The sequence below is a fragment of the Nycticebus coucang genome, chromosome 8 (assembly GCF_027406575.1).
Source record: "Nycticebus coucang isolate mNycCou1 chromosome 8, mNycCou1.pri, whole genome shotgun sequence".
NCBI classification, from domain to species: domain Eukaryota; kingdom Metazoa; phylum Chordata; class Mammalia; order Primates; family Lorisidae; genus Nycticebus; species Nycticebus coucang.
In genome coordinates, this window is record NC_069787.1 from 2,082,213 (window position 1) to 2,102,884 (window position 20,672).

General features: G+C 41.5%; 1 protein-coding gene across 4 annotated transcripts in view; it reads left to right on the plus strand.

Moving 5' to 3' along the window:
- The first annotated feature begins 393 nt into the window (after positions 1-393).
- The window catches only part of KBTBD12 (kelch repeat and BTB domain containing 12), a 93,330-nt gene continuing 73,051 nt past the window's right edge, over positions 394-20,672 (plus strand). For 3 of the 4 annotated variants that reach the window (XR_008381684.1, XR_008381683.1, XM_053599645.1), the window contains exons 1-5: positions 446-517; positions 10,415-10,474; positions 11,938-13,122; positions 16,865-17,135; positions 19,390-19,540. Coding sequence is in view for 2 of the 4 variants with exons in the window: in XM_053599645.1 (XP_053455620.1) it covers positions 12,053-13,122; positions 16,865-17,135; positions 19,390-19,540 (1,492 nt within the window). In the remaining 2 variants the exon portion in view is untranslated. Of the gene's footprint in view, positions 518-10,414; positions 10,475-11,937; positions 13,123-16,864; positions 17,136-19,389; positions 19,541-20,672 lie in introns of all 4 variants that reach the window. The other variant, XM_053599646.1, reaches the window with a different exon arrangement.

Genomic DNA, 20,672 nt, shown 5'->3' on the forward strand with positions numbered 1-20,672 from the left:
CCACATACAGGGTATACCGGTCGTTCTGCAATTTTAAAATATTAAATGAAAGACCCCCCCCCCTTTTTTTTTTCTTAAGTCTAAGTTGCAAATCCTCTTAAACAACGCGTCCTCGCGCCCTCCTGGGAGACCTTCAGCGGCTCTAGCGCGCGGGTCAGAGCGAGAAGACCCTGCGCAGGCGCAGAGCGGCCGGCGGGGCCTCAGGACAGCACCCGGATCCGCCGCGGGAGATTCTGCGCAGGCGCAGAGCGGGGCCGGTAGCCCCACGCCGAGGATGTGCGCCTGTCCCGTCCGAGGAGCTGCCCGCGCCCTCCCTCCCCCTCCGCGGGGCGCCGGCCCCGGGTCGCCTGCCCTCGCTGCGCCGTCTATTTATATCGCTCACTCAGCACTGGCCTATATTGGGCAATGCCGTCAGCGGGCCGCCCCGCGCCTTGCTGCCCGGGAGCGTCCGGCGGCGCCATCGCGGGCGGCCGGTGCGGAGCGAGCGGGGCTGCTCCTCGAGCCGGGCGGCTCCTCGGTAAGTAGGCGCCGAGGGACGGGAACCGGGCCCCGGTCGGAAGCCCCGCTTAGCCCCGGGCGAGGCGGGGAGGCCGTTGCCAGCCCCCCGGCCCCGGCCCCTGCTGGCCCCGCTCCGCGAGCGCGCTTCCCCGGGCCTGCTGCAGCCAGGGCTTCCCCTCGGGCGTGCTTCCCTGGCCCCGGCCTGCTGCAGCCAGGGCTTCCCCTCGGGCGTGCTTCCCTGGCCCCGGCCTGCTGCAGCCAGGGCTTCCCCTCGGGCGTGCTTCCCTCGCCCCGGCCTGCTGCAGCCAGGGCTTCCCCTCGGGCGTGCTTCCCTCGCCCCGGCCTGCTGCAGGCAGGGCTTCCCCTCGGGCGTGCTTCCCTCGCCCCGGCCTGCTGCAGGCAGGGCTTCCCCTCGGGCGTGCTTCCCTCGCCCCGGCCTGCTGCAGGCAGGGCTCCCCCGCGAGGCCGCCCTGCACGGCCAGGGGTCTGCGCCCTCCTCGGGCGCCTCGTTCAGCCTCTAGGGGTCTGCGACTCCTCGGGCGCCTTGTTCAGCCTCTAGACCTCATATTACCATTCTCTGAATAATCGACGAATTTTTTTTTGCCTTCCTCCTAGACTGTAAGCGCCCTAAGGTTAGGGGCATTTCTGCCCTTGTGTTCTTGATTGTCTTCTGAGAACCTGGAATAGTGCCCGGCACTTAAAAGGGTTCGTTTAAATTCAGTAAACTTCAAGTGTATCCCTGAGCAACTCTCTCAACTTTAAAGCCTGGAAAATAATTGCCCTACATTTCCCCCCACAAGATTCTTAAGAGGAACTAATGAGCTATAAAGCGTCTTAAAGCGCTTTGAAGAGTGTAAAGCTCAGTGACAAGGCAGGACTTGGCGAACTTCACAAAGGAAAGGGGAAGAGAGAACTCGGCTTTCTGGTCCTTCTCATGCGTGTACCTGCGTGGGATGGATTAGTGCCGTTAAGTGAAGCGGGTCGTTTTCCCCACGATAAGAAAGTCAGACCCTATTTAGGCGCATGCGTTCTGAGCCATTTTCTACCAATCTCTCTAAGTGTAGGATTTGAGTAAGATGATGATACAAAGTAGGGTGTGGACAGGTGTTAATAAACTAGGAGTGACAAGCTTACATGGCTGTAGGATAATATAAATGGATCCGTGTGAGAAGAGCACTCGCCTAAGAAATGACACTCAGATCACAATAGGGGATGAAGAGGAAGGGCAGGTGGTGAGTGGATGTGGCATCAGAGAGGCCACAGCAGGCCACTCAGGGCCTGCACACTGTTCTTACATAAGAATTAAGAATTCACTGTTGCTGTATCTTTGAGTTTTTCAATATATGTGCTGGAATGTTTCAACTTTGCATGTTGACATTAATTTACAAAAAAAAAAAAATCCAAAAGGTCTGTCGGCAGCCCACTTGTGAATTCTGGCCAACAGAATGCCAAGTAATGCCAACAGGAGGCTGCATTTGTTCCCTAAGAATTGAGGCAGATGATGTCCAGGGATTAATTTTGAGACTAGGAGTGAGAAATGGGTGTCACCGTGCATGAAGCTGTAAGCAAGGGAGTCAGTGAGTCTGAATGGTGTATTTGGTGGAAAAAAGAGGGTAGCAGCTTGAAGCCCTTAGCATGACCAAACAGGAAAAACAGACCGTTTTCTCCTCTGCTTTCATACCACAACAGTCAACACAGAAAACTTATGTGACCGGTAGCCACCAAGAAATGTGTGGAGACTTTTCCCCCTCAACATCTGATAATTTTGTAGTGCACGCCAACTGGTGAATCCAGTTCACTTAGGACATTATCCATGTGCAGATACCATCCAATCCCATAGGTTGAGGGTTCAGTCCCACAAGACAACTGCCTCCTTCAGAGGCCAAGTAGAACGTCTCCAGGCTTTCAGAACTTCTAACCAACAGCCTTCAAGTTGGGGTTCTCCCCTTGGTTTCGATTATAATAATTCACTAGACTGGCTCACAGAATTCAGAGAAACACTGAAGTTTACCAGCTTCACGATGAGGGATACTTCAAAGGATACACATGGAGAGAGATACAGGGTGAGGTATAGAAGGGGCGCAGAGGTTCTGTGCCTTCTTCCAGGAACTCCCACGTTCAGCTATCTTGGAAGCTCCTAGAATTTTGTCCTTTTGGGGGTTTTATGGAGGCCTCATTACATAGGCATGATTGATTAAACTGTTAGCCATTAGGAATCAACTTAACTTTCTGACCCCTTCCTTCTCCCCACCCCAGAAGTCAAAGTGGGGGGAGACAGTGAAAGTCCTCACCTTCTCATCATGCCTTGATCTTCCTGGTGTCCAGCCTGCCCTGAAGCTCGTAGGGGCTGCCAGCCCTCAGTCAGTCCATTAGCATGCAAAAAGAAATGATCACTTTGGAGACTCAAAGGATTCTAGGAGTTATCTATCAGGACATGGGTAAAGGACCAAATATATATTTTATAATATCATGGTGACTTTTACACATAGAAGGAAAGTCTTAGTCTAGATAAGTGCTTTATTAACATGCATAAAGCCTCAAAAACAAAAAAGGTTGTCATGAACTTGCAATTTAGGACTAAACAATCATTAATCGAGCAACTATTACGTATCGGATATTGTCACAGACAACAATACAGAAGCAAAAGTGTCTGGCAGTGACAGCACAGCAACCACAACACACAGGCTGAGGGCCAGGGAGTGAGGGGGCAGCCCGCTCACCAGGGGCCCTCGGAGCTGAATCTTGAAGGGCCAGTTACCATTTTTCAAGTGGATGGGGGGAAATATTCCTGACATGGAGATACCCATGTGTAAGGATAGAGAACAGCATGTGTAAAGAAAGGCATATATGTCATTCAGTGCTACTCGAAGGTTGAGAAATACAAGGAAGGAAGGGCAGGAAAAGTTGGGAGCTGCCAGAAGGCCCGAATGATAAGCAGTGTTGGTGAGAGCAGGCCTAGGATAATCTTTTTTAACATAGGGTAATCATTTTATACATAGTATTCACCCCCTTACCAAAGGGTTTTTTCCCCTGGAGAGATTTTGTTTCTTATCCTGGAACTGGCGCATCATTTTTTGATACCATTATGTTCACATTCCTTGGTTTGCCAACCAACATCTGTTAGAGGGAGTTTTAAACAGACTATAGATTTTAGAACCCATATTCCATAACCGAAGACCCATATTTCTGGTCTTCGGTTTTTTTGTCCATAAAAATCAAGGCTTTGGTGTTGATCACCTCTATTATGTAAAGAGATTAGACTTTATTCTTGTGATATATATAACTTTTTGCGATTCGTATTTTCTCATGATTATAACCTACTCACCATACTGAACATTTCTATGGGAAAAAACACACAGCTGTTTAGGAATACAATAACTTCTTTTTTCACTGAAGCAGGATTTTTGCTCTTCTCAAACAGGCCAAAGCCAGGGAAATTGAGAGCGGGACAAGCCATAGGTTTGCAAAGCAGTTCTCATTCAGACGAGAAGAGAAGGTTATCTTTTATTTTTTCCAGTCCCTCATAAATTCAGATGCCTACCCCTTACTCTTAAAATTCATGATGTATCTGGGTGTTATCTCTCGCCTCCATAAGTATATACATATGTACATAATATCAGATAATTCACAGATGTGCTTTTCAACGGGTTAAAACCTATAAGTGGTTACTACCATGTTTTTAAATTTTAAACATTCAATATTTAAGATATGCAAAAATGCATCAAGAATAATAAAGTGTGCATTGGGAACCCACCACACGGTGGGAGAAATTAAACATTTATCCAGTTGAAACTCCTTATTAGCCTTCCCCACCGTACCTCCCTCTTTCCTCTTGAACTTACAGAAAAGTTAAAGTTAAAAGTTTCCTCCAAACTTACAGAAAAGTTAAAAGATTATTACAAAAAACTCCCATATAACCTTTACCAGACTCACCAGCTGTTTATATTTACTTTGTATGAATACATCATTGGCGGGCGGCACCTGTGGCTCAAAGGGGTAGGGCACTGGCCCCATATGCTGGAGGTGGCGGGTTCAAACCCAGCCCCGGCTAAAAACTGCAAAAAAAAAAAAAGAATACATCATCAGCATTTAATCTGTTAGAATATAAAACATTGTTTTATATAGTATTAATATACCAATGGTAAAAAGAATGTATTCTTCGGGCGCCTGTGGCTCAAAGGAGTAGGGCGCCAGCCCCTTATGCCGGAGGTCATAAAACCCAGCCCCGGCCAAAAACTACAAAAAAAAAAAAAGAATGCATTCTCCAGTCTTTTTAGGTTTGTCCTTATTGATACATGTAGATAATAGTTCGCTCTTTTTTTCTTTGCTGTAAAATATTCTCTTAAGTGAATATACTACAGTTTATCTGATTTCCTATGAATGGGTAGTTAGGTTATTTCCAAATGTTTCTACTTCATACCATGCTGGTATGAATTTACACTAGTTAAACTTTACCAAAACATGGAGAGTTGTTGTGAAAAACAAGGCACAGTCCTGTATCAATCATTATTTAGAAAAAGCAACTGCAAAGATAATATAAAGATTATAAAGATCAACATCAGTGGCTTATACCACATTAAAACACACGGTGTTTCTTGTAGTGGATGGGTGTAGTTGCATTTTGGATTTGCAAAGTAATTAGACTTTATTCTTGTGATTTATATTTATCTTTGCTATTCACTTTTCTCCATTATTATGGGTACTGCTATTGTGAATGTACCCATTCAGCTTTCTATAAATTGGAACAGAGTATCTTCCCATTAATATTAAGAACATTTATATGATTTTGTTTTGCTGAGTGAAAGAGAATGCCCTCTTTCCTCATTAGGAGAAAAAGTTGCCATTGGCTCTCTTCATTTGTGAGCTGTGTCTGTACCCACAAGTGGTTTGTATATGTACCCAAGTAATTTTACCATTTGAAAAGTGTTTGTTCAGGCATATCCTGCTTCGGCTTTACCAAATTACATATTGTACACGCAAGGCCTTATTTAATTCTCCCAACTGTTCTTATGTAAATATAAAAACAAATCTCAGGTGAGGAACTAGAACTTAAAGAGGCTGGAAAACATGTTCATATTACTAAATAGTAGAGAAGGATTCAATCCCAGGCCTCAGTAACCCAAGCCAAAGTCTGTCTTCCTAACCTGTGAGCTGTGCTACATCACTGTAAACTAATAATGTCCATTTGTTGAGCATGTCAGTGTGAAGGACTAATTTAAATACAGTAAAGCCTCTGTAAGCTGACCACCGAGGGACTGTAACAACCTTGTCAACACACAGAGGTCGTTGTAAGGAACCAGGCCTGCTGTACTGATACACACAGGTGACGCCTGTCTGATTTATGAAAATCAGTTCACTGGAGAGAGGAGGTCAACGACGGAGGTTCTACTGTACTTTTTATATATTATCCCAATTTTACGGATGAAGAAACCAGGCTTCGAAAGGGTTAAATAGTTTTAAGATTACAGCAAGGAGGCAGCCAAGCTGTGATTTCAAACCCAGGACTATCTCACTTCAGAGCCCCCGTCTGTCATGCCAATATCTCTGTGCACTGTATAGAAGCAATGCGGGGAATGCTTTCTGAGGTGTGGTGGCTAATTTAACTTAACTGCCCAGGTATTTTTCAGGATTTCCATCAATAGATTCATTTGATCTGCAAATCCATAACAATAAGAGTAGCTTTCAAGGGATATATAGAAAGCATTTGGAATGAAGGGATGCAACAAATATACTCTACATGACTATTTTAAAATCATGATGCTTCTTTAGAATGTTTGAAAAGAGAACATGGTTTTTGGTTGTTGAAGCCAATATTTGAAACAGAGAAGCTGCATCCAAGTAATTATTCAAGAAATTGATTTATATTTGGGAGTCTGGGGATCTTTTTAAAGCAGGGCCATTCCACTTCTCAGAACTCTTCAGCTGGATGTAAGCAGAGCAGTGGAGATTGGTTGTCTCCAAGGGCTATCCTACTCTAACCTAGAAGATGGATTTATTTACGTTGGAACGGGAATCAGTAACCTGCCACATGTTTTTGTATAACCCATGAGCTCAGAATGGATTTTATAATTTTAAATGACTTTTAAAAATCAAAAGAAGAATATTTCATGACACCTGAAAATAGGACATGAAAATATATGAAATTCAAGTTTTATCATCCAGAAAGCATTTACTGGAACACAGCTTGCTCATTTGTTTATACGCTGTGTAGAGCCACCTTTGTGTTCCAGCAGCAGAGTAGAGGAAAGCCGAAATCATTTATGGTCTGAACCTCGCTTGCCAACCCTCACCCTACAGGGAGTGGTTAAGAGGGCAGACTTCAGAGTCAGATGGATTGGGTTCAAGGCTCAGCTTCTTTGCCTGTAAAATGTTGTGGCCATTAAATGAGAAGAGGTAAACTCAGAATCGTGACTTAAGTAATTGTTGTCTTTTATCAAGGAAAAACGAACCTAAGTAGTGGTTTCTATGGTTCTTTTACTTGACAGTACAATAATAGAAAATACAAGAATATAAGAAAGTAAAATTTCACATATGAATAATATATATAGTCATATGTCACTTCATGACGATGGGTCCACCGATATGGGAAACTTACCAGGAACAGAGCTGGCAGGACTGAGGTGAGTCCAGGAGTTTGAGGTCGCTGTGAGCTAGGATGATGCCATTGAACTCTAGTCCAGGCAACAGAATAAGACCTTGTCTCAAAAAAAGAAAAAGTTATTACCGATAGCATGTTTATAAAGAAAATAAGCATGTAGTTCACTGGTTATTAATTCCCTTGTTCTTCCATTTTTAACCTCTTTTTGAAACTAATGCTTCCTGTGTTTTTATTAAAATAGTCCTTACGACAAAATGTCCGACAAGGGCGAGTCAGTGAGTGTGTGCGAAGGCCTGGGCTGTTACTGTGCACTGCTTTACACTTTATAAACACTGGACTCTGAAGTCAAATGTTTTTATAAACATTTTTTAAAAAATGTTTTTCTTTCTGATAGTAATTAACCTTAGCTTACTGTAAGTTTTTATTTTATAAACTTGTAGTATTTTTAACCTTTTGATTCTTACAATGAATGATACCCTAAAGACACAAACATGTTGTACACCTATATGAAGTATTTTCTTTTAATTTTCTTTTAATAGAAAAAGTATTCCTTTTTCTATTAATTTTTTTAACGTTTTTTTAATTAATATTAAATCATAGCTGTGTACATTAATGCGATCATGGGGCACCATACACTGGTTTTCTAAACAGTTTGACACATTTTCATCACACTGGTTAACATAGCCTTCCTGGCATTTTCTTAGTTATTGTGTTAAGATATTTATATTCTGGGTGGCGCCTGTGGCTCAGTCGGTAAGGCGCCGGCCCCATGTACCGAGGGTGGCGGGTTCAAGCCCGGCCCCGGCCAAACTGCAACCAAAGAATAGCCGGGCGTTGTGGCGGGCGCCTGTAGTCCCAGCTACTCGGCAGGCTGAGGCAAGAGAATCGCTTAAGCCCAGGAGTTGGAGGTTGCTGTGAGCTGTGTGACGCCATGGCACTCTGCCGAGGGCCATAAAGTGAGACTCTGTCTCTGCAAAAAAAAAAAAAAAAAAAAGATATTTATATTCTGCATTTACTAAGTTTCATATGTACCCTTATAAGATGCACCGCAGGTGTAATCCCACCAATCACCCTCCCTCTGTCCATCCTCCCGCCTTCCTCCCCTCCCTCTCCCCCTTCCCCATATTCTTAGGTTATAACGGGGTTATAGCTTTCATATGAAAGCCATAAATTAGTTTCATAGTAGGGCTGAGTACATTGGATACTTTTTATTTTTTTTTTAACTTTTAAAACGTTTTTGTTAAAAACTAAGGTGCACTTCCATTAGCCTAGGCCTACACGGGGCCAGGATCATCAGTATCACTGTCTTCCCCCTCCACATCCTGTCCCACTGAAGGTCCCCAGGGGCAGTAACGCACACGGAGCTGCCGTCTCCTATGATGACAACACCTTCTTCTGCAGTACCTCCTGAAGGACCTGCCTGATGCTGTTTCACAGTTGTTTTTTTTAATAAGTAGATATTTAATAATATAATGAATAATATATAATATATAAAATATATATAATATATAATAAAAAATAATATATAATTATAATAATAATATATAATAATAAATATAATATTTAATAATATCTACTTACTATTTTTAAGTTTTTAAATAAGTAGATATCACGCTAAAATGGTGATAAAATATGTAGTATTGTAAATACATAAACCAGTAGCATAGTCTTTTATTATTATCAAGTATTATATTTAAATGATTGGCAGTGCAGGACGAGGTTGGACAGTTAAGTTCATGAACTCATCCTAGAAAAAGTGCTACATACCTCTACTATCCCCTTCAAAGTACTGCCCTTGGGGAGCTCTGCACCGACACCAGCTCCTAGTCCACCTTTCAAAGCACTTTTTCTGGGATGAGTTTGTGAACTTAATTGTCTAAGCTCATAGGCCTGTTAGACCAGCATCACCACACACAGGTGAGTTGTGTGTTGTGCTACGATATTGTGACTCCTACAATGTCACTAGGTGACAGGGATTTTTCAGTTCCATTTCAGTCTTATGGGACCACTGTCCTATATGGGTGCAGCCCATCATTGACTGAAGGGACATTATTTCATACATGACTGTAATTAAAACTACCTGAGGCAGCCTTTTCTCAATATTTCCACATATGCCAATTATACAAGTAAAGATTCTTGATGACAGATAACAGCAATCCCAATTCAAATAGTTTAAACAATAAAGGGAATGGTTTGTTTCTTTAACTAAAAATATAGGAATAAGGCACCTGTCACTTGATTCTCTGCCTTCCTCCCTCTATGGGTTTTGTCCTCATGCTGCTTGTGGGGACGTAGCTGCAGTGGTTCCAGACCCCCCCACCACGTATGTACACCACTTGGACACCCCACCACCACTGAACCAGAGGCTTGAGCTTCCTTCTGATTAGGCCAATCTCAGATTCTCATATAGCCATCCCTGAACTAGTCACAGTGATGGTGATGGGACTCACTCCTATGCCACCTGCACCAAGGAAAGACGGGGTGTGTCCTGAGGGAAACCCAACATCATCCCCTATAAAGTTGTTTATAAGGTATTACCTAGGCTGGGTGCTGTGCTGAACACCTGTAATCCCAGAACTTTGGGATGCTGAAGTGGGACAATTGCTGGAGCCCAGGAGTTTGAGGTTAGGGAGCAACATAGGGAAATCCCATCTCTACAAAAAATACAAAACTCAGTTGGGCATAGTGGTGCAAGCCTATATTCCTGGCTATTAGGGAGGCTGAGGCAGGACGATCACTTGAGTCCAGGAGTTTGAGGTTGCTGTGAGCTAGGATGATGCCACTGAACTCTAGTCCAGGCAACAGAATAAGACCTTGTCTCCAAAAGAAAAAAAAAGTTATTACCGACAGCATGTTTATAAAGAAGCATGTAGTTTACTGGTTATTAATTCCTTTGTTCTTCCATTTTTAACCTCTTTTTGAAACAAGGCTTTCTGTTTCTATTTTTATTAAAATAGTCCTAATGGGAAAATGTCCAACAAGGGCAGTTTAGGTCTAACCTTAAAGATAGGAAGTCTCTGGGTTGCAGTCACAACATGTGGGTCCCCAGCATCTCAGTTCTGCCCTAGCAACAGCAAGATGAGCACTTTGGGGCTGGATGCATCCAGACTGCCTGCGGTGTGCTAGCTCCTGTGCCTTGCTGGGCTCTGCCGGCTCACAGCACTGGGAGGGTTGCTGTCCTTTGAGAGATTCCTGTACATCACTACAAGCAGAATAGCAGAAAATTTTTAATATTTATTTCCTTATGAGAAGGCTTTTATGCTCTTCAGCTCCAAGTAAAAGCTGTCATGTATAAAGGGGATTGGTGTGTTTATGTAGGAAGAAGCCTCCGTGATGTGATTTGAGCAGTCATGGTGTGTCATGCAACCGTTCAGAAAGGTAATGACCTCTTAATCACCCACAATTGGATCCTGTTGGTAAAATATCTAAACACGTAAAATCAAAAGGCAAAGATTCACTTTTAACCAACTAACACTTGCCACGAAAGTCTTAAACTAAAATAAAATGGAGCCATTAAAGCCAGAAAATCCAGCAAGGAGAATTTTGTTCCTATTTCACATGTACAACTTCTAAGATCGGCGATTTGTTAATCATTCCACACACTTCAGTGTGATGTTTCTTAAGCCTCATGGTTGTCATTAGAATTAAACATTCTTATCATGCAAAACTCTTGTTTCCTGAGATGAACTTTAATTCAGCACTCTGAAAAAAATGCCATTGCTCATTGAAACATGTAGGAGTTCTACTCCCTTAAACAGGGTTACAGAAATTTAGAAGATTTCAGCCTTTATAGCTGACACATTCTGTGTTAATGTTGTTGACCGGGTCACCTCCGCTTCTTTCTTAGCTCCTGGTACTTGCTCTTCTGGCTTCCAGAAGAGGGAAAATTAGAAAAGGAGGCAGAGATGTGAGATCCCCTCCTCACACCAAGGCTTCTGACTCCAGGAATGTCCTTCTTTAAATCAAAACAGCTAACTAACGGGCGGCGCCTGTGTCTCAAAGGAGTAGGGCGCCAGCCCCATATGCCAGAGGTGGTGGGTTCGAACCCATCCCCGGCCAAAAACTGCAAAAAAACCCCCCAGCTAACTAACTTCCTTGAAACACCCTCACCCCCCAGAGAGGAAGATGAGACGGCTACTTCACAGAAATGTCAATTAGACTAGTGCTTTTTTAAGGCTAGAATTGATTCAGTCCCTGCCACTATGAGACAGGGCACAAAGAACTGAGTAAGGTGCAAAGGTGGAAAAACCAAAAACCTTCTATGCATTATCTAACTTTTGGATGATTAGTTGTGTGTTCAAACGTTGTGATTTGATAAGCAGACATTGGGTAGTGCTTTCCAAAACCCAGTAGACATGATCTTTGCATTATCTGCTGTTTGGAGTTACTGGCCCCTATCACAGTTTGAGCTGAATTTTAGTGGACTTCCCACTTCCGGGGTTGTGATTTTGTGGATTGGGTGCCCTCTGTGGAGGGGACACATGTAACCCTTTGGTGGTTTTGCCTCTCCTCAGAGGGAACATTAGTGGCTGCCCTGTACCCTCTGCCTGCAGGTCGACTGTACTTGGTAACTGGGGATGGAATTGCAAAATGTGCCCATCTTAGCATTTCTGTCTTTGTTCACCTTGGGAGGGAAGTTTTTCCAGTCCTAGATAAATTTCTGCTGCTGATTAGGAAAACGCTGCGATCAAAGACATTATTTTTAGGTACAAAAGTAGTTGTCTTAAGCTGCTCTCTTTGGAATGAAGAATATTTATAAATTAATTCTGAGAAGCGATGCTGCATACCTAAATTCTAGGGAATCTGTTCTTAAAAGAAAACTACCGCTTTTCTGTCCTCAGGAATGTTTCCTGCTTCTCTGCTGCTTTGCTTTGTGAGTAATCTGGAGGGAAGACAGCCCCCTGGGGACCCTGCTAAACTTAAGAAGGTTTACTTAGAAACTTTGCAGACTGTATCATGGAGTGCAAGATACCGGGGAAAGAAAAATACCAACACAGCTTGAATTTACTGGATAAAATCAAGAACATGAAGGAGTTAGCAGAAATGGTTGATGTGGTGCTCATAGCAGAAGAAGAAAAATTTCCTTGTCACCGACTGGTCCTGGCTGCATTTAGTCCTTATTTCAAAGCCATGTTCACCTGTGGACTCCTCGAATGTACTCAGAGGGAGGTTATACTCCATGACATCACAGCAGAAAGTGTGTCAGTGATACTAAATTACATGTACAGTGCAGCCTTGGAGGTCAATAATGCAAATGTGCAGACAGTGGCGATGGCTGCCTATTTTATGCAGATGGAAGAAGTCTTTGCCGTATGTCAAAAATATATGATGGACCACATGGATGCCTCCAACTGTGTAGGTATCTATTATTTTGCAAAGCAGATTGGAGCTGAAGATTTATCTGATCGATCGAAGAAATATTTATATCAGCACTTTGCCGAGGTGAGCCTACACGAGGAAATACTAGACATTGAAGTGCATCAGTTCCTGACGCTTATTAAGTCAGATGATCTTAACATATCCAGAGAGGAGAGCATTCTGGACTTAGTTCTGAGGTGGGTGAATCATAACCAAGAATTGCGCACAGGGCATCTTGTTGAACTGTTGAAGCAAGTGAGATTGGAACTTATAAATCCTGGTTTTTTGAGACAAGCCCTGAAAAGGAACACAATGCTTCTGTGTGATGCGGACTGCATTGACATCATTCAAAACGCATTCAAAGCCATCAAGGCACCCCAGCAGCACTCTCCAAATCTCCGCTACGGCATGGAGACTACCAGTCTTCTGCTCTGTGTCGGTAACAACTCTTCAGGAATCCGATCAAGACGTAGGAACTATGGAGATGCCAGTTTTTGCTATGACCCTGTGTCACAGAAGACCTATTACATCTCTTCTCCCAAGTACGGTGAGGGCTTAGGAACTGTGTGTACTGGTGTCGTCATGGAAAATAACACGATAATTGTGGCTGGAGAAGCAAGTGCCTCTAAACTCTCTAGACAGAAGAACAGGAACGTTGAAATCTACAGGTTTGTATCTAGCAGCAGATTCGTTTCATTGCCTTGCTTTGATACTAGCAACAAAAGAAGAAAGTACTCCTGACAAAGGGGTCACTTCTTAAATTACTTGCAGTCAAAATTACCCTGTAAGTTTCTCCTACGAAACAGTTGGCAGACATGCTCTGGTGTGTGTGTATGCGTGTATAAACCCATAAACCTTAAATATAAATATAGCATATAAATAACATTCATAATGAAATCACCCTACATTTTAAAATTATTTTTTCTCTTCCTTTAATTGTTAAGAACATATAGTTGAATTTGCATAGGGTACGGGTGTCAATGTTTTGATCCAATTGTATTTCTCACTGTTCGCTTTATTTATCCATATAGAAGGGCATAGTACATTGCTCTATTTTTAAAAACCTTGACATAGCTTGTAACAAGAAGGAAAGTTTACTAACCCAGATCCCTTTCAATTCATTGTTTTAGTTTTTTTCTTAACCAAAAATTACTAATTACCTGTCAGTTTTCATTCTCTATCCTTGATGTGTTGATCTTACCTACACCTCCAATATTGTAAAATGTCTGTAGCATAAGAGTGCTTCAATCCTGGAACTGTTGTAGGAGGAAAGAACGCCTGCTAAGACATAGCAGATCATCTCGGTCTTGTTTGTGAGAACACCTGCCTTTATTTACTGTTTATTCAGCCAGTATTCAGTGAGTATTTAGCACTTTTACATCTGAATAAATAGGAAAGATGCACGTAGAATGGATACTTGATAGTAAAACTGTCCCTCACCCTCCTTCCCACCTCAGTCCCCTCTTGAGTTTGTTCAGACTTTTCAGTTAGAAGGTAATTCCTGATGCCAAAGAGGGGGCAAGGAAAGGGCTAAGAGGTCTACTATTTTTGTGTCGCCCCCTAGCATTACACTGTTTTCAAGCTATAGATAGGCCTGTCCCTTTTCACATGCACACATGCTTCGAAGACAAGTCTAATCTCCCCTTTTAGTGATAGAGGAAAGAACGCAGAGCCCCAGATGAGTAGCCTGGACCTGTGCCCATGGGTGCCCAGCATAGCCCTGGGCTGCAGGAGCAGCCTCTTCAGAAATATCAGGCACAGACCACAGAGCCAGAGGGCAGCTCCTTGTAGGGAGAGGGGCTTTGGCTCTCCTGACATGTAGGTTCTGGTCCGTGCCATTTGCTTTATGCTTGCTCTTGGCTAAGTGCCTTCTTTCCATCTTAGAGCCTCTTACAGGTACCTCGGGTGATTCAGAGAGCTCCTTTCCTTCCTCATCAAGATGGTCCACGAAGCTACCATCAGAACTTACTTTTAATACACTTCCATCCCTGTCAAAATGTCCTATTTTGATCGTCAAACACCTTTCCTCTTTTTTCCCAAGTCCACTTCCCTTTCTTACAGCAAATATCTAACTATATACCCCGTGGTTTTCTTCCTATCCACCTTGAACTCACCCAGCTTCCCATCTCCAAACAGCTTCTCTACATTGCTCAGAACTAGAGTAAACATGATCAGTTACCTCCATCATTTCCTCCAATAGTGAAATTGTCAGAAGCATTGTTCCTGGGCTTAAATGAGACTTCCCCTGGGTGTTCTACACGGTAAAACTCTGCTAGCACCTCTGGTCACTTCAGTACCGGCTTTGTGACATACATGACACGTGTCACCCTGCTGTATATTCCTCTTTTGTATTTCTTTTAACTTTGGCTGCTCTTCGATTTGCCTCTACTCAATCGCTTGTAGATTTCCATGTAGATATATTTCTTCTTGACTTACAAGAGAAATCAGACCAGTGCTACTATAGGTTGCTCCTTACCAAAAAGATACACCTTTCTGTCTCCTGCACTTATCGCCCACATGTTGGTGTATGAACAGCTGAGCTGATGAGTGTTATCTCTAAACGACTGACCTAGGCTGGCATGGTGGCACACACCTGTAGTCCCAGCTACTCGAGAGGCTGAGACAGGAAGATCATTTAAGCCCAGGAGTTCAAGGTTGCTGTGAGCTGTGATGACACCATGGGACTCTAGCCTGGGCAACAGAGCAAGATCCTGTCTCTTATTAATGAATCAATTGATTGATTAATTTAGTTGATTAAATTTAAATCAACTTCTATTAACATTGAAGGCCTTTATCACCATTTTCTTTTTTATGTCATATCCACTTTTCTTAACAGTAAGTTTTATCTTGGCATTTTTCTCTCCCCATTTTCAGTTCTAAATGTTGAAACTAAAGTCAGATTAACAAGTCACCTAGCAAACATGTGCTTTCCAACTTTCATTCCTAGCTTCTTTTCTTACTTTTATCATTCTTCTCTTCTCTTGCTAGCTTATTTTCTTAAACTATGTCTCGGGAAACATAAATCCTTTTTTAGTTTTGTTTACACTTTCATTCAGTGCCTTCGCTGCAGCAGCCCCACATGCAGACACGTAGTCCCCACAGGCCACAATTAACTGTCAGACATTTGATGCAAAGTAAATAGCCTGTACTTTTACAATCATACTCGCACAACAACAACAGATACATAATGTAATTTCCTCATTTGTTTCCCAACACAACAACTTCTAAAAAAAATTTACAACTTCTAAAAAATTTTCCATGTTTTCCTGGGTTTGGCATTTTGTTTTAATTTGGAATCCCAGGTATTCTTTCTGGATGTCTGGGACATTCAATTTCACCTATTTTATCCCTTTGTCCCCACAAAGACTCTTGTGCTCCTCAGACTCTGCCACCCCAGTCATTACTGGAGAAAACAAGACTTACCATCACCCTGTGGCAAGACCAAGGGCGGCCACAAACTCTTATACTCCGTGGCTGTGTAACACCCCCAACCCCCTGCACACATAATCAGTGAATGTATTGGACTCTAGAAGGCATTACGAGACCATAGATCTTAGGGTCCCTACCTCCCCAGGCTCTTCTCAGACGGATGTTCTGGAAGAAATTACCTTATCTAGTAGGTTAAAATAGATATTAAATGCCCAGATGGATTTTTATATAGTTGTCTTGCCCCAATTTCAAGACATTAAGAAATACAACAATCCTTAATAATATTCTGTATCATTCTATTAGAAATTTATGAATTAAGGGCAGCGCCTGTGGCTCAGTGAGTAGGGCGCCGGCCCCATATGCTGAGGGTGGCGGGTTCAAACCCAGCCCCGGCCAAACCGCAACAACAAAAAAAAAATAGCCGGGCGTTGTGGCGGGCGCCTGTAGTCCCAGCTACTCGGGAGGCTGAGGCAAGTGAATCGCGTAAGCCCAAGAGTTAGAGGTTGCTGTGAGCTGTGTGAGGCCACGGCACTCTACCCAAGGGCAGTACAGTGAGACTCTGTCTCTACAAAAAAAAAAAAAGAAATTTATGAATTAAAATATTTTTAGTTTCTCTGCCCTAAAACTGTTATTCCTTTAATGTAGTATTAAAGTGATATTTCTTGTCCACAGAATAAAGACATTTTTGTTTCCTGTTCTTCTTTTATGGTAAAATTACAAATGATTTGCTGAGAGGATTTCCTACTTGATCATGATTTCCTATCCCAGAATTAGGAAGTGAAGGCTAGCCTTTGATTCTTCAGATATGTATGGTTGATGATTTTTAAGCACATTATATTTTGTTCATCTTGTATTAATGCTTTTTTTCCCCCCTCCAATTAGAGGACCCATGTCTCATTGTTTTTAGCTGGAAAAGAAGCTTAGTTAGAAACAATTTCTTGGGTAACATTAACCGTGAATTCTCTCTCTGTTAATTTACAGGTATCATGATAGAGGAAACCAGTTTTGGGAAAAGCTATGCACAACTGAATTTCGAGAGCTGTATGCTCTGGGTAGTGTCCATAATGACCTCTATGTTATAGGAGGTCAGATGAAAATTAAAAACCAGTATCTCATTACCAACTGTGTTGATAAGTACTCTGTGGAACGAGACAGTTGGAAAAGGGTGTCTCCCCTTCCAGTACAATTGGCGTGTCACGCTGTAGTAACAGTGAATAATAAACTTTACGTGCTTGGAGGCTGGACCCCTCAGGTTAAGAAATTTCCTATACACCTCACTGGCATGGCTGTGCTGAGTCTGGCTGCTATGTTGAAACATGCTATAGCTGTCAAATACTAAAAGAGTATGACTTACCTTTTGGCAAAATGCTTTCTGTTTCAGAGAATATCATCTTAAGGTTTTAAGGTATTAAACCAATATAGGAGAATGAATTTTAAAGCGTGTTATTCGTAGACATGAGTTTATTTGGTATTCATGCTATGTTCTTCATAATCCTTCCATTCTTGGCTAATTATAAGAAATACATAAGTGCTGAGGGATTATCTGTAGGGAGGGTCTAGGTAAGGGGCAAAGAAGTTGAATCCTCATCCCAGTTCTGTTTAATAGCCATGTGACCTGAGGCAAGTAACTCTGAGCCTTTTTCCTTATTTAAAATTCTTACTCTTAAATTGGAAACCAGAATACCAATCCTGTAATGGCACAATCATTTCCATAAGTGTTGTGTGACTGTAAACACTGTGTGTTCGTTGGATATCAGCAAGTAGAAAACTCAGAGTACTATTTCTGTCGAAGCTCAACATAGTAATGGCAATGAATTGAAATGAATTTAACTGGAGAGTCAGGGGCGTGCGGCCACAGCAGCCCTCTCCCTCCTCCCTGGGTGGCCTTTCCTGGTGCATTATGGACTGGACAGCCAGTCTTTCTAATACAAATTAATCTCACTAGCTCATTGGCCAGCCCCATGACATGAAGTAAGTTATTTTTGCCTGTATTCTTGATTCTCTAGATTTGCTTAGTGATAAAACTAATAGTATTTGCATTCATTCTGTAAGTTCGGATTTTGTCCTTTATAGTATATCAAACCTATTTTAAAGACTTAAGCCTCATATTTAACACATTTTATTTCATGCCATGTAGAGAAAAGTAGTACAGAGTTCATCATAGCTAGTAGCAGAACCTGACAAATTATTTGTAATTAGACTTTTTCAAAACTATCCATTTATGGAGTTAATTTTGCATAAACAAACTCCAAAGACGATTTAGAAGCTTTTCTTGCCTAGAGATTAAAGACTAAATTAGAAGAAAAATTAAAGCCATAAAGCCAACATTTGTTAATTTATAAGGTCTTGGAACTTTTACTGCATAACAAAGGCTTTTGCTAACCTGACTGCGTGCCTAATTAACACACTTTGCTGAGAGGTGCACCACGGTGAGCGTAACTCTGGTTGTATTCAAAGCAGTGAACTAAAATGAATTGCACACAACCTTCATAAGTATGGCAATTATTTCTTTGTTGAACACTTGCATCCAAACGGAAAACACCTATGAATCCTAGCTGGATGTGGTGTAAATTCCAGATACTTGTATACAAAAAAACATTATTTCCTCCTGGCAGCCACAGTGGCTAACACCCATAATCCCAGCCCTCTGGGAGGCGGCAGCAGGGGATCCCTTGAACTCAGGAGTTCGAGACCAGCCTGAGCAAGAGCAAGAACCCGTCTCTACTAAAAATAGAAAAATTAGCTGGACCCTGTAGCTGCTCCCATAGTCGCAACTACTTGGGAGGCTGAGGCAAGAGGATTATTCGACCCAAGAGTTTGAGGTTGCTGTGAGCTATAACGCCACAGCACTCTACCCAGGGCAACAGAGTGAGACTCTGTCTTAAAAAAAAAAAAATTTATATATATATATATATATATGTATGTATATATATACATACATACACACATACATACGTATATGTATTTCACCTGAAGTTTTTGCATAGGAGAAGTCACTTACATTTGTGTAAGAATACATTTGTACTACAGAAAGTACAAATTGAGTTTCTGCAACTTTGTTCCACGTGGATTAGAAAAATAAAAAGAAAATGCCTTATAAATGATTAAAATTAGTTTCTCACAAATATCATTAAAATTCACAACTATAAAGCTTGGCAAAATGGAATTATACTTTAAATACTGTTCAAGAAAGCCTGGTTTCATTTTTAAGGCTTTGTGGTTGATTCGTTTTTTTTTTTTTTTAAGCTGTAACTTCTCACAGCTAAGGTCACAGATTATTTGCTATAACTGTACATCTTAGCCTCATTATTTTATAATATAAATTCCTCTGATAATGACAGTGTACTTATAATCCCAAGTCATGGGTTTGGTGTGTTTGTGAGTGTGAGTCGCTGCAGTTAACCTCTATTCATCTCCTTGGCTGTCTGTTTTGATTAATTGAATTCATATACTTGCAAAGATCTCTGAGTGGCAGGTCACTACATGGGCTGTCATATTTCATGTAGATGGATCTTCCTGACGAAGAACCTGATCGATTAAGCAACAAACTATTGCAGTACGACCCCAGCCAAGATGAGTGGCAAGAGCGGGCACCCATGAAGTACTCTAAGTACCGGTTCAGCGCAGCCGTAGTCAACAGTGAGATTTATGTTTTGGGTAAGCAGAAGCAAATTGCTAACTTGTAACTACGTTTATTTTTCTCAACAGTTTTCCTCAAAAAAAAAAAAAAAAAAATGAAATACTCTACTTTTGTCTTGCATCCCAGTTCAAGTGTATACACAACTACCCCCAAATTTTCTTTTATGTTTGTTTTCTGGAATACAAATCTAATTAAATGAAAGTCCATTGACTTATTGAAAGCAAAATTATTTTTATGGCATTTTCTAGTGCTGTGGAATGCAAAAACAGTTGAGATACATCCTAATCTATGCCACCAAGTAATATATCTAGAGCAGCGGTTCTCAACCTGTGGGTCATGACCCCTTCGGATTGTATTAAAGGTTTGCAGCATTAGAAAGGTTGAGAACCACTGCTCTAGAGCAAAGCATCTTTATCCAAGACCTCAAAAAAGAAAATCCCCAAAGAAAATAAACATTTCACAGTTAAAGAAACAAGGTACCTTGAGCAAGAACCAATGGAAATAATGGCTAGAAAAAAAATGGAGACCTAGACCAAAAGTTATTAAACAAATATCTAACAAATAGTATAATGTATGCTTACTCTACTTAAAGAAATAAAAGATAAGCTTCTTAAATAAAAGATAAGCTTCTTTATAATATCATCAGGAAATCAAAAACTAAAGAATGTTTAAGAATATTTGGACAGGAAATAACTATCAGGAACATAAAAAATGTATAACAATTAAAATTAAAACTCAATGGGTATACCTGAGAGTAGATTAGAGAAAGATGAAGAGAGAAATTAGTGAATTGGAAGTTCTGAAGAAATTGCCCAGAGTGCATGAGAAAAAGACAAAGATTTTAAAAATGCAAGAGAAGTTAAGAAATGTGGAAGGTGGTAAAGTGAAAGGATTAATAATGTTTAACAAAGTTACACAAGGAGAGGAAAGAGAGAATGGAACAAGGCAATATTTGAAGAAAAACAAGTAAGAATTTTCTAAATCTAGTGGAAAACACTAATGCACAGCAACCACCAAAAACCGTGAATGCCAAGCACAAAAAATAAATAAGAAATGTGTACATTAATAGTGAAGCTGAAGAAACCAAAGGCCAGAGAAGATAGATTTCAAAAGCAGCTTAAGAAAATAGAGTGATTACTTTCAAGAAAT